The sequence below is a fragment of the Leptonychotes weddellii genome, chromosome 3 (assembly GCF_054177405.1).
Source record: "Leptonychotes weddellii isolate Sample4059 chromosome 3, ASM5417740v2, whole genome shotgun sequence".
Lineage (NCBI taxonomy): Eukaryota > Metazoa > Chordata > Mammalia > Carnivora > Phocidae > Leptonychotes > Leptonychotes weddellii.
Window position 1 is genome coordinate 49,862,281 of NC_138371.1, and position 12,798 is coordinate 49,875,078.

Here is a 12,798-nt window from a genome sequence, read left to right on the forward strand (position 1 = left end):
CTCTTGGTGATCCACATTTCTACCTAATCTATACTTGTGATTAACTCTGATGCCCAATGTCACTACTGTCTTGAAAGCATACCCTCCCAAGCAATTTCTGGGCTGATTTTCATATAACAAAGTCATACCTTTCCATCCACAACAGAAACGTTAGCAGCTGGTGAGGATTCAGCTGTGGAGGTTGAAGGAAATATGTGAAAACTAGCATCTCTTGGTGACCTGACAATTTCATTCTGCCGATATAATCGATGATGACGCAGTTTGGAGACCCATGCATCAAACCAGTCCTGGGATTTCACCTAAAACAAAAAACAAGAGGAGATCCTAAGGGTGAAACCCATCTCTGGTTTACCACTGACACAGGCAAGTGAATTCCCCTGATAGTGGCAGAGAAACTGTTCTCTATTCTCAAACTACTGAAAAATGACTTTACCTTCAAATGATAGATGTGCTCTTCTGTGTCAAGGTCTATTCTCCGAGCTTTCTTTTTAATTGACATGACCGAGAGTCCGACATCGATGCTTCCATGGACCTTCCCCTTTTGAATCTGAAGTCAGAAGACTAGTAAATAGGCTAGAAGGATATAGGATTTTCTGTGTTTCTGTACTGAAGTGAGTGTAATGTAATCTTTACTTTATCTATGGGAGATGGACTACCACACCTCCTTTACAAAGAGAATATGATTAAGGTCCTTAATCTGAGGACAGCTGAATTTGCTGTGACTTCCCACCAATTTCAATAAATAAGACTATTCATTTCTTTTTTTTTTTTAAGTTTACTTGTTTTTAGGAATCTTTACACCCAATGTGGGGCTTGAACTCACGACCCCAAGATCAAGAGCCACTTGCCCTACCAACTGAGCCAGCCAGGTGCCCCAAGACTATTTGTTTCTTAGTCCTGTTTCTGGCATAATTTATAATGCTAACCTTCATAATTCTAGATTGCACAGCTTATATCCCAAAAAAAGATATGTTTAGTGGTTCCTAAAATAACCACGGTCAATCTTTGACCCACAACCCAGAACATTCCCCAAGTAATCAGCCAGAAGCCAGCTGCTGAGGCCAAGCTGGGCAGTGGGGACTGAGAGCACAGAGTAACCGGTGCTTCCTCTGCTTGCCCTTGTCTGATCAAGGACACACCGCTGATTCGATGAAAGAGGTGGGGACAAAACAGAAACCTGAGTTATTTCCCTCTGCCACACTGACAAGGCAGGTGGCATCTTCCAGTTTTACATGCAAACAACTACTTCTTCAAGAAAAATAATTTGCAATGATGTTAGTGAGTTAGGATTCCCAAGAGAAAAGGATGCATGAAACAGAAATGAAGTTCGTAAGTTTTAAAAGGATACAGATAAGAACAAAGGTTGCTTTCAATCTCAAAAAAAAAAAAGCACAGAAAGCATAGCTTATTGAGAGATGCAGGAAAAAAAGTCTATTTGGGTTTTCTCTTCAAGACAGAAGGGGTCATTTTATTAGTGTATCACTTGTAGGTTTAACCTTCTGTTCTTAACGACATCCATCACAATCGCTAAATGAAATCTTCATGCTCCAGTTAGAGATTTTTATGCTAGCATGAGCATAAGCATAAAACACACCTTGCCCGGAACATGGAAGTCTGGTAGCTTGTTACATCTTACAAATGCACACAAATGCACAAAGCTGGTAACTACGTCACAAGGCTTGCACAACAGTGGTGTTTACTCACTTTAAAACTATCTTTGAAACATGTCCTGCGTGCTACTTACATCAAGTGGTGCCTTTGAATACTTTAACATTCCATTATCCAGGACAAAAAAACGCTGCAAGAACCAAACAAACCCCAGTTACCGTGTGCATTTTGGATTACATAAAACATTCACAAGTGTGCGTCTAACGTCGCTTGGCATTTAGCAATCGGTATTCAGGTATTTGAATTCGGTGCACCTGGTCATCAACAGTCACGTTAAATGGTCAGGAAATCTGAGCTTGAATTCCATTTCAACAGCCTACTAGCGTTCTTTTACACACAATCCAATGGGAATGCAATCTTTCACCATCCTTTTCCCTGTAGGGAGTGGGGTTGGTATCCACAGCCAGGACTTTCTGAATGAATCACACTGGGGTGTTTTTGAAAGCAAGAAATGAGAATAACTCAGTTGGGGTCACAGTGATTCTGTGAGGAGCTTCTCTAGAGGGACTTTTTCACCCTGAATGTAAACTCCTACATTTCCCTGGATACCATGGAAAATGCATGAAAATGCTCAAGTCTGTTACAGGAGTCAGTGAACTCTACCTATGAATAATGAATTATCTGGGAAGTTTAAGAAGGAGCTTTAGCAATATACTTGCATCTCCATTTCGCAAAATGCTTACATTTCACCATTAGTAAAAGAGATTAAAAATTGTTTCTGAATTACTTTAAGGGCAAAAAGGAGAAAAAAAAAAAAAGAGAGAGTTTTGGCAGTTTTTGTCTCCTCCAAGATGCTCCTGGTCCAGTCCAAATGAATCTAGCCATCATTGCTTCACAAACACTCAGGAACCCTCTGCTGGTTTCCTTTCCATGGGCAATTCACATGGGAACAAACAGCCCTCAGGACCCAATCGAACAATGGGTCTAATGCCCTCCTATAGTCTCTACAGATGCAAGAAGTCTTTCTATTACTGGAAAATTACTCTGCTGGGAAGGTTTTATGTGATTCGGGAATACTCAGCGGCCTCGGTGGCAGGTGGTCAGGCTCGGGTATACTCTGCACAGAACGCACAGAAGGCCATGAAAACCCCTTCAACAAAGGTCCTAGGGGCAACAAGTAAGCACTGAAAGAAAGCATCTCCATAGTTGAGAAACACTTGATTGCTCAATCACCCATGACTTGGGCAATCAAATATGCTGATGCTTGAATAAATACCTGATAATGTTAGAGACCGGGAGAAAAGGCAATGCAGGTGAGAACCTCCTACTATTTACATAGAAAAATGCTCAAAGGCATGGCCCAGAAAGAGTGGCTGTTGAACCACAGCCAGTTTTGCTGAGATGTGGATGTGAGAATGCTAAATTAAAGTTAGCGATTCATAGAACATTGGTTTCTTTGACTTCTTTTTTCTACTTTTCTATTTCTACCTATCAAAGAATGTTAGCAGGGATAATCTATTGTGTGATCACAGAGGAAGAGATTAGCAAGGCCACTGATTCGAGGAAGTGCAAAGTGGTGAGGCCAGAATGAAAGGCAAAAGGTGATTCTGGGAAGGAGTATGGCCAATTGGCCAAAATCCAAGGAAGAACAAGGGTAGAAAGAAATTCCTAGTATTGGGATAATACTAGGGGTTCAGGGGAGACTGAGGATGCTCTGACAAGTGAGAAGGAACACTAGTGAGAAGCCTCTTGGACCTGTTTTTATTTCACCCTCAGAGACAGGGGAGTGGGGCAACATTTCCTGTCCATTAATTTTAAGTATATCCCTTAAATTGCAAAAAATGTATTTCCCAAGGATCCTAATCCATAATGTCCCTGCTTTGGGCCACTGGACAGCCACTACCCAGCCATTTGGACACCAACAGATCCATCTGCTCTGAGATGAAATCCAATGGTAAATGTGTCAAGCAGATGAGCCTGTTCTTCCAGTGATTTCAGAGAAGGTACTGGTGGTCTATCGAAGGGCTTACATTGAAAATGGAGGACAATTTTCTCCTTCTTAGCATTACAGTATTCTCCTTACTTCGGTAATTGTAACAGTGTAGTACAAAATATTTTCTCCATAATTAAAACTGGAAGATGGAGAAAGGATGTGGGGTAGGGGAGAGCAAAATAAATCACATACTTTCAAGGGCAGTAAACAGACTTCCAAGATCAGTAATTTTGCATCTTTAGTTTGCACTGGTAACAATAATTCCAAGACTTTATCCCAAACACTTAAATAGAAATTTGTGTATGAGGATGTTTATCACAATATCATAATAGTAAAAAAATCAGACATATCTTCCATGTCCAGCAATAGGGAATTGGTTCAATAATGGTGGAACATCTAATAAAAATCCATACAATAGAACATATGCAGGCATTTAAAAACATCTTATTTCAGAGAATATTTAATAAGCACATATTCATGTTATTATTTTTTTAATATTCATATTATTTTTAAATGAAAAAAGCAGAGTAGACAACATGTACAAGCTGGGCTTTAAATATCATGTAAAATATGGTTTCCCTACATACAGATATTACAGATCTCAGACTTAAATAGGTATAATAGGTTGAAGCCCATACGGTTAAAAAAAAAAAAAGGCTGTGAAAATTAGTTTTACACATGCAACCTTACTCTTCGATTTCCACCTAATGACATCAAATAAGATCCTCTCCATGACGAAGATGATCTGAAGATGAACACGATGAAAATGGTACCTTGTGCCAGCCTTTTAAAGGCCATTTTCTTTTCTTCAGCATAAAGCCTTCGTGTTTGTCTGGTCTCTGGACATTGGTTTGGCCTATTTTCAGCCCTTCTATAATTTCCCAGCTGTCAGCTTCCTGAGAGAAAAGAAGAAAAACAAATCACATGTTTCTCAGTGTTTGATGACACAAAGTGGACTCTTAAGTAGAACCTGCTTTTGAAGCAACACTGGACACATCAGAAGTACGAACCACATTCTGGAGCAAAGTCTAACATTCGACACAGCGTTGTGCTGATAAGTGAAATGAGTTTCCAGGTAGACCTGGATGCACACAGGTCCATCGGAGATGGTTGGGCACTGGACTTCAGGGCAGAATGGAGTTTTGATGGCATGTACTCGGAAGGTTTAAAATGCATTTTTCCAGACAGTTCATCTCTGGGCACCACGGCACTTGAACGTTTTAAAGGAAGGCTGTTTTGGTGACACATGTTCAATTAGTGCGGAGCCCTGGCCTTCTGTGTAAAATGGAAAGGCCGCAGTGTTCTGAGTGGTCCATCATCTACTGGACTAAAGGCAGTGCTGTGGGCTGCATGCGTTTCAGAGCGCACGGGACATGCCCTGCTCGCCTCGCGACACCCAGCAGTTCATGCTTTGGAAGACACATATCCCGAGAAACACACACCCTTGGGAGCCCACAGAAAGAGCATGGGATTTCAAGGCCAGAAATCTGGATGGATCCTAGAGGCTACACGATCACCCTCCTCTGTTAAAAACAGACCAAATCATGGTTTCTTCTTTTATAAGAAGACACACGTTCCGTGTGTCTATGATGTCTAATTTTTTTCATGAGTTGTCAACATTTAAAAGTCAGAAGATTTCAGATGTAAAAAAATCTGAATTTCAAGTGTTTTGTTAAAGTCTGTAAGATCTGGCAGCACTGAGCCTGCCCTGAGGGAAGGGTGCCCAGAAATCTTCAGTTTGCCACAGTCCCCTGTGGGCCCACCTCCATGTTAGATACCTGGCCCCTAGCAACATCCCAGGTTTTCAAATCCCTGGACCAGGTGATCCTAAAGGACCTGTGCAGCTCCAAAGTAACGGCTGACCTGACCAACACTGATATTCTAGAGCTCGGGCATGTGGCACAATGAAGCAGGCGAGGCGGAAGCAACAAGGTCACGTCCCATGCACAACGGCTACAACCCCTCCCACAGCGCAGGGAGGCACAATCTCTCGGGGTAAGTGCTCTGTTGGCTCAGCTTCAGAAAGCTGGATGCAGCTCCACAGATGAGGGCAGGCCTCTCTGCAGAATGCCCCAGCCCAAAGGGGCTTGCGAAATTGCCTTCCGAAGAGATACGTTCTATCAGGAACCGCCCTTCAATCACGGAACAGAGGCTTCAAGAGTAATGGCTGATGGGGTCCACCTCAGGGCAGATGGACTTGCTGGCGCAAAGGTCTAGGTGGCGGCCACCCAGAGCCTGCTGAAGGACCGTGAGGCTCTGACAAGGCCCAGAGGCAGAGGTGCCACGATCAGTCACTGATGCTGGCCCTGGGGACTGGAAGGGAGAGGCTAACGTATTTACCCTCCATTCCCCTTTTCCTTTTTCCCTCCTTCCATCCCAGGAGCTGCTTGCCCCCTATGGCCAAATCACATCTCTTTTAAGGTCAAGTACGTATAAACGGGGGTGTGTTTTTTCTTTTTTTTTTTTTTAAAGATTTTATTTATTTATTTGACAGAGAGAGACACAGCCAGAGAGCGAACACAAGCAGGGGGAGTGGGAGAGGGAGAAGCAGGCTTCCCGCTGAGCAGGACTCTGGGATCATGACCTGAGCCAAAGGCAGCCGCTTAACGACTGAGCCACCCAGGCGCCCCAAGGGGGGTGTGTTTTTTCACAGTAAGTTATGTTTCTAGGAGATGCAGCCGAGCATTGCTTCATTCTAGCATCACTAAGCCTAGGAGATACTCCTGGCTTATAAAAAGCCCTCTCAGCCAACATCGTGCCTCTGTCCTTCCAAATCCAACTCTAAATGCCCCCCACTGGACAAGAAAAACCAATCTGAGACCAGTGCCATTTCTTTGTCTACTTGGTCATCCATGAGGAGGGGTCCCCAGTGAATGAGATATTTACCTTACAAAAACACACCTACTGGTATCCATTTACCAACATTAAGAACTCTTTACAGTATCTGTAAGTGTCCCCTTACAAACAGCCCAAGAAGTAATCTTCTATTTGAAGATAATACTATCAGGAACTGTGACTGAACGGGTCAAAACTGTTAATTAGATACAGTAATTTTTTTTTTTTTTTTTAAGAGAGAGCGAGCGTGAGTTGGGGGAAGAGGCAAAAGGAAATGGAGAGAATCCCAAGCAGGCTCCATGCCCATGCATAGAGCCCGATGCGAAGCTTGATCTCATGACCCTGAGATCATGACCTGAGCCAAACTCACGAGTCGGATGCTTAACAGACTGAGTCACTCAGGCCCCCCTAAATACAATAATTTAAAAAAAAATGTTTCTGCTGAGACAATTTCAGGCTGTATACCATATTTTTTGAACAATATAAGTACTGGTGGCATTATGGTCTGGAGCACAAAGTGAGGTGCTCTGATATTCCCATTTTAAAATATTGATCTACAATTCAACAAATAAGCATTGCTTACGAATGTTAGAATAATCAGAGAAAACACTAGGTTCTACTACCACCAGGAGAGTGGACTAAAATTTTCATAAAAATGATGGATTTTTACTTACTTTTTAAAAGTTTGATACAGTCAAGTAATAAAAGAATAACTCTCCATATATGTGTAAATATATTCATTAGAGCTTTCTCTGTTCTTAGATAGCAGCTGTATTTAATGACATTTCTATTTTTAGTAGCCTTATCCATAGATAGCATCTCTAGAATAACATTTTCATTTTCAGCTAGATCTTATTTGAAGGCTAGTGTTCATCTTTGATTTATTCTGTGTGTGTATATATGATGTGTATATATAAGTGATGTGTGTGTGTATACACAGGATGTGCCTGTGTACCTATGAGAGATATATATATATATGATGTGGTGTGTGTGTGTGTATATTTATATATGTATATATATATATATATATATATATATGAAAACCCTGGATAACTTGTAAAAATGGAAATATTTAATAATAAGTACAGTGCTTTGGGGATTTTTTTCTAATTAAACTCAGACACAATACTAGCTTATTCCTGAGGCGCTATGGCTACTGATTTCTATCACAGTAGTTTTTTCTTAGTTTAACTAACAGAGGAAGAAAAAAAGGGATAAGATAGAAAAGGTGAAAAATTAAAATGTATTTCTTAAACATAAATGCAGTAGTTCCAAACAAATAACTCCATTTACTCTGATCCAATGTTACTAAAGCCAAAAGAAACTGAAAAGAATCCTAATACAGTTCTTAACAGTTAAATAAGCTGTCAAACTGACAAAGAGGCAACAAGGTAAATCCAGAACAAACAACATCCTCCCTATTTCAGTTATAAATGCTGATGATGTTATAAATAAGGTGTGTAAGATATGAACACAGCCCATCTCAGTGCTTAATACGACCCACCTCTATGCTTAGTAGACTAGGTCTACCTTAAGAAAGTTAAAGTCACTTTCTGAAAACTGAAGAACTTTTTTTGTAATTTCAACTGATACTCATTTTCTGTTTTAAAGTCTCTAATTTTCAGGGCGCCTGGGTGGCTCAGTCGTTAAGCGTCTGCCTTCGGCTCAGGTCATGGTCCCAGGGTCCTGGGATCGAGCCCCGCATCGGGCTCCCTGCTCCGCGGGAAGCCTGCTTCTCCCTCTCCTACTCCCCCTGCTTGTGTTCCTTCTCTTGCTGTGTCTCTCTCTGTCAAATAAATAAATAAATAAAATCTTAAAAAAAAAAAAGTCTCTAATTTTCGTTGGTTTACTTATAATAGAAACAGAGTCAAAAGCCCTAATGTGATCATATTGGAACTTGAGTCAGATATACAAACATTTTTGCTGTTCTAGAAATTTTAAATACACTTTTTACCTAATAATAATAACTAAAAACAGAAAGTAATCCGATAACAGTCTGTTCATTTGAGACATTTCCTTTCTCCAGGGTATACTCTAGATGCATGAATGCTGGGGGCGGGGTGGGGCGGTCTGGGAACATGCTTCGGGAGGTGAAAACACCGAACAAAGAATTTCAACAAATCCTGAGTCAGGACATTGTGTACTTCAAACAATGTTCTTCCACCACCAACTGGTGCCCAAGAAGTCCGTCTTCTCTCAAAGGGACTGAGAGATGGTGAGATGCCATGGTATCTGGAATGGATGGGATCCTCTGATTTCAGGAGGCCCCGAGAGATGTGGTATCTATTAGTACAAAAACCACCACAAGAGTAGTAGTCCTCTAGCAGGATCCACGCGGGTAACAGCACGGAGGAGTAGTGGGAGGTGGACGCTGTTGGCGCCCGACCCAGGCGCCCGTATCAGGCCAGTGGATCCTTGCCCCAGCTGCCTGAGCACTGCAGAAGCTCCCTCCTTCCCCGGTGAACTGCTGCCTGCTGAAGCTGGGGCCTCCGCGCCTGCGCACGGGTCTCCCTCCTCCACAGCTGCAGCATCCCCACCTCAGCCTCTCCCTCCCTCAAGACTCTCACCTACTGAAGGACCCAAGAGTACAAACAGCCGAAGGAACAAAAAGTCCCTGCCTCAGAGTGAGAGCCACTCTGTGGTACAATTCATGCTCCGGGGCTCACCCTGGGAGCAGGCTCAAGGGGGGACTCTAGCCCAAACTCCTTCTTGCCAGCACCGCACTGCCCTAACCTCTGCTCTTATCCTTGCTCCTGAGGGCTCTCCCTCAATGAATCACAACCACCCTACGCCCAGTCCTCCTTCTAGAGGACCTGATGTAAGAAAGAATGTAAGATAAAGTAAGAGATGTCAAGTACAGGGACAGGCTGGGGCGGAGGGTGGGTCGGGGCTGGGAGGTGAGGAGCAGCATTTGCAGAAGGATTCCTGTGGGCCCGACTTAGGAGAGTAGGAGTTTTAGCTAGGTGCAGGAGAGCACTCCAGAAGGAACAGACATGCCGCCGTGGAGGAGAGAAAGAGCACGGCCAGGGCAGAGAACTGTGTGCAGACGCATGTAGCTGGAGTAGAAAGTGAGATGTCAAGGACGCTAGAGATGCACTTGGTGGGAGACGAGGAACCAAAGCAAGTCTTGTGTGCATTTGCTCTTTATTATTATTCTTGTACTTACTAGATCGCCAGTTTATCATAAAAGGACATAACTCGGGAATAGCCAGGTGGAAAGGATGCAGAGGGCAAGCTCTGGGCACAGGGTGTGGAGCTTCCGTGCCCTCTGCAGGGGCGCCAATTCCCCAGGGCCTCCCCGTGTTCGACAACCAGGAAGTTCCTCCTGATTTGTGCTTTGAATACCAGCAACTCTCCTTTCTGTTTCTGTGTGTTAGTCTTAGAGGTCTCCTCTCACCGTGTATCTCTCACCATCCTGGTCTCTGGCACACACCTCCCGGCTGTCTGACTCTGGACAACTAACTTATGCTCCAAGTCTCAGTTTTCCTTATCAGTAAAGTGAGAAGAACATCAGTAGTCACTTCATTGAGGAGGCTGATGTGAGAGAATATCTGTACTGATGCAATGCCTGGGACAAAGTAGGTGCTCAAGAAATGTTAGCTGCCTCTTCCACTGCCCCAGTATTTATTTATCCTCTCTCTCCACTAGCTGCTTGTAAGAGAGAACTGATGTTTTCAAAGAGATTACTAGTTGTAGTTACCAAGTAGGCATTCTCTCTGTTTGCCATTCAAATAGAAATCAGATTATTTTCTCTTTCTCTCTACATTATTAAGTTTGATAACCCCTTTCCTTAGTTTTGCAGTCTACTCCTGTCCAATAACACAAACTTTACAGCTTGCAATATCTTTCAACTATGAAGAGTACAAGCATATATATTCCATACCATAAAGTGTGTTCTTTCCTTAAAGGATTCTGTTTAATATAGGAAAAGCAGAGTGGAAGAATCAGTGATACATATTTCAAAGCCTTTTTGGGGGAAATAAAGTGCTATTTTTATATTTGCATTCCAAATCCCCATGCATTCTATTTTCTGAGTTTCTCCATAGGAGAGGCAGCCCGCTGAAAATGCAGGGAGTCGAGCAAAGGGTAGGGATGAGTAGGATGGCATCTCCTCAACTTTTCTTTATAATTTTTTGCATTTGAGACATAAATGAATTTAGATGTGTCCCCAGTCCAAGGAAGAGAAGGCTGAAGGGAAGAAACGCTGGTTTCCATTAAACTGAAGAGGTTTTCATGGGTAGTCTGTAGTGTTCTCCTTGGAGCTCAGAGTGAGGAAGGCCAGATGGGAGGGGAAGACTGGGACTCTGAATGTCCAACAACCCCTCCAGGCAGGTGCTATTGGACCTGCAGGTGGGGTAGAACTGAAACAGTCTAAGTCTGAATCCCTGCCCTGCTACTTAGCAGCTTTTTCAGACTTTGAGCAAGTTCTTAATTCTCGGTTTCCGTATTTTTTTTTTTTTAAGATTTTATTTATTTGACTGAGAGAGGAGCACAAGCAGGGGGAGTGGGAGAGGGAGAAGCAGGCTTCCCGCCGAGCAGGGAGCCTGATGTGGGGCTCGATCCCAGGACTCTGGGATCATGACCTGAGCCGAAGGCAGACGCTTAATGACTGAGCCACCCAGGCGCCCCTCGGTTTCCGTATTTGTAAACGTAATAGATACCTACAGCGCATGGAGCTGTTAGCAAGGGTTCTGTTAAATGGGATCATGTATTTAAGCACCTGGCACCGTGCCTGGAACACAGTGCACAGGCAATCATGGTGGCCGTTGCTGCTATTGTTAGTATTGTGATTTTTTTGCTGGACCCAGTGATTTTTTTTTGTATTAGCTTGATGTAGAAATAGTAGCTCATGTCTCCAACAGGAGAATTACAATGGTTTCTCTTCCTCTAAACCAAAAGAGTATTTTGGATCTTTGTAGTCCTGCAATTCCCAGCAAAATATACTTTCATCTATTCCTCCCTTATCCCGGGCAGAGAAAGCCTACATACTGGAGGCGGAAAGACGTGGCAGCGCAGGCCTACGAGAGGAATCACAGCGACCCCAGGGGAGTCAGGTGGAAGGCCTGTTTACAGTTCCGCTGGCCCCCGAACAGGCATCATGCCATCCGAGAAAGCACCACATCCCGTCACTGACCTTGGAGAGGGGGACCGGCTCTGGTTCGAGCAACTGCCGACTGACAGAGGGCTCGGTGCTGGAGGAAGCAGTCCTCTCCAGTACGTGGATACTCTGAAAACACATGGAAATACAGCCCAGGATTAGACAACCCATTTTTCATGAGGATGGACCTGGGGGGTGAGACCACACGAATCACAGTAAGAACAGTGAGCCATGTTAACCATGGCAAGTTCCTGAGGAGACCAAAGGCAGCAATAACAGTCAGAAAAATGTCAGCACAGGATTTGGTTTTCCCCCCTTAGGCATTTGCTGCTGCTGTACTGGTTTCAGCTCGGAGAAAAGGTCAGAGATCACACAGATTTAAAAAACCACAGAGCATGTCTCAACATATTTATACCTTTATGAGAATGCACATCTACCGCTCAGACAATTAGCCTTACATACAAATTTTTGCTTATCTTTCAACTATGAAGAGTACAAGCATATATATTCCATACCATAAAGTGTGTTCTTTCCTTAAAGGATTCTGTTTAATATAGGAAAAGCAGAGGGCAACAGACAAAAAGGAAAGTCTGTATCCAAAAAGCCCAGAGCCTTAATACCACTTAAGTCTCTAGAGTTTCTTATAACCCTTACGAAATAATTATAATTGTAATATTTTGTAATAACTTTTAAATACACAGAGAAGAAAACAATTCATCAAATACAATAAACAGCGGATGTGTTTTACAGACTATAAAAAGCAGTAAGATAACATGCCGACCGAAAAATAGGCAAAGTACATGAACAAGCAACTCATGCAGAACACACACACACACGTGTGTGTGTGTGTGTACATATATATACACATATACACACACACACACACACACAATGGAGTATTACTCAGCCATAAAAAAAATGAAATCTTGCCATTTGTAACAACATGGATGGAACTAGAGGGTATTATGCTAAGCAAAATAAGTCAACAGAGAAAAACAATTATCATATGATCTCACTCCTATGTGGAATTTAAGGAACAAAAGAGAGGAGCATAGGGGCAGGGAGGAAAAAATGTTAGACTAAATCAGAGAGGAAGACAAACCATAAGAGACTCTCAATCTCAGGAAACAGACTGAGGGTTGCTGGAGTGGAGGAGGGGTGGGAGGGATGGGGTAACTGGGTGATGGACATTAAGGAGGGCGTGTGATATAATGAGCCCTGGGTGTTATATAAGGTTGATGAGTCACTGACCTCTACCTCTGAA

The 12,798-nt window shown here is 42.9% G+C and overlaps 1 protein-coding gene across 10 annotated transcripts in view; it reads right to left on the reverse strand.

Annotated features, from left to right (window-relative positions):
• OSBPL6 (oxysterol binding protein like 6) overlaps positions 1-11,970 on the reverse strand; it is a 67,751-nt gene extending 55,781 nt beyond the window's left edge. For 3 of the 10 annotated variants that reach the window (XM_081814099.1, XM_081814098.1, XM_081814097.1), the window contains exons 1-5: positions 11,571-11,962; positions 4,375-4,497; positions 1,745-1,798; positions 434-547; positions 129-299 (exon numbers count right to left, since the gene is read on the reverse strand). In XM_081814099.1, the coding sequence (XP_081670225.1) occupies positions 129-299; positions 434-547; positions 1,745-1,798; positions 4,375-4,497; positions 11,571-11,705 (597 nt within the window). In that variant the 5' untranslated portion in view covers positions 11,706-11,962. Of the gene's footprint in view, positions 1-128; positions 300-433; positions 548-1,744; positions 1,799-4,374; positions 4,498-11,570 lie in introns of all 10 variants that reach the window. The other 7 variants (XM_081814106.1, XM_081814100.1, XM_081814103.1 and 4 more) reach the window with 6 other exon arrangements.
• Between the last annotated feature and the right edge of the window lie 828 nt (positions 11,971-12,798).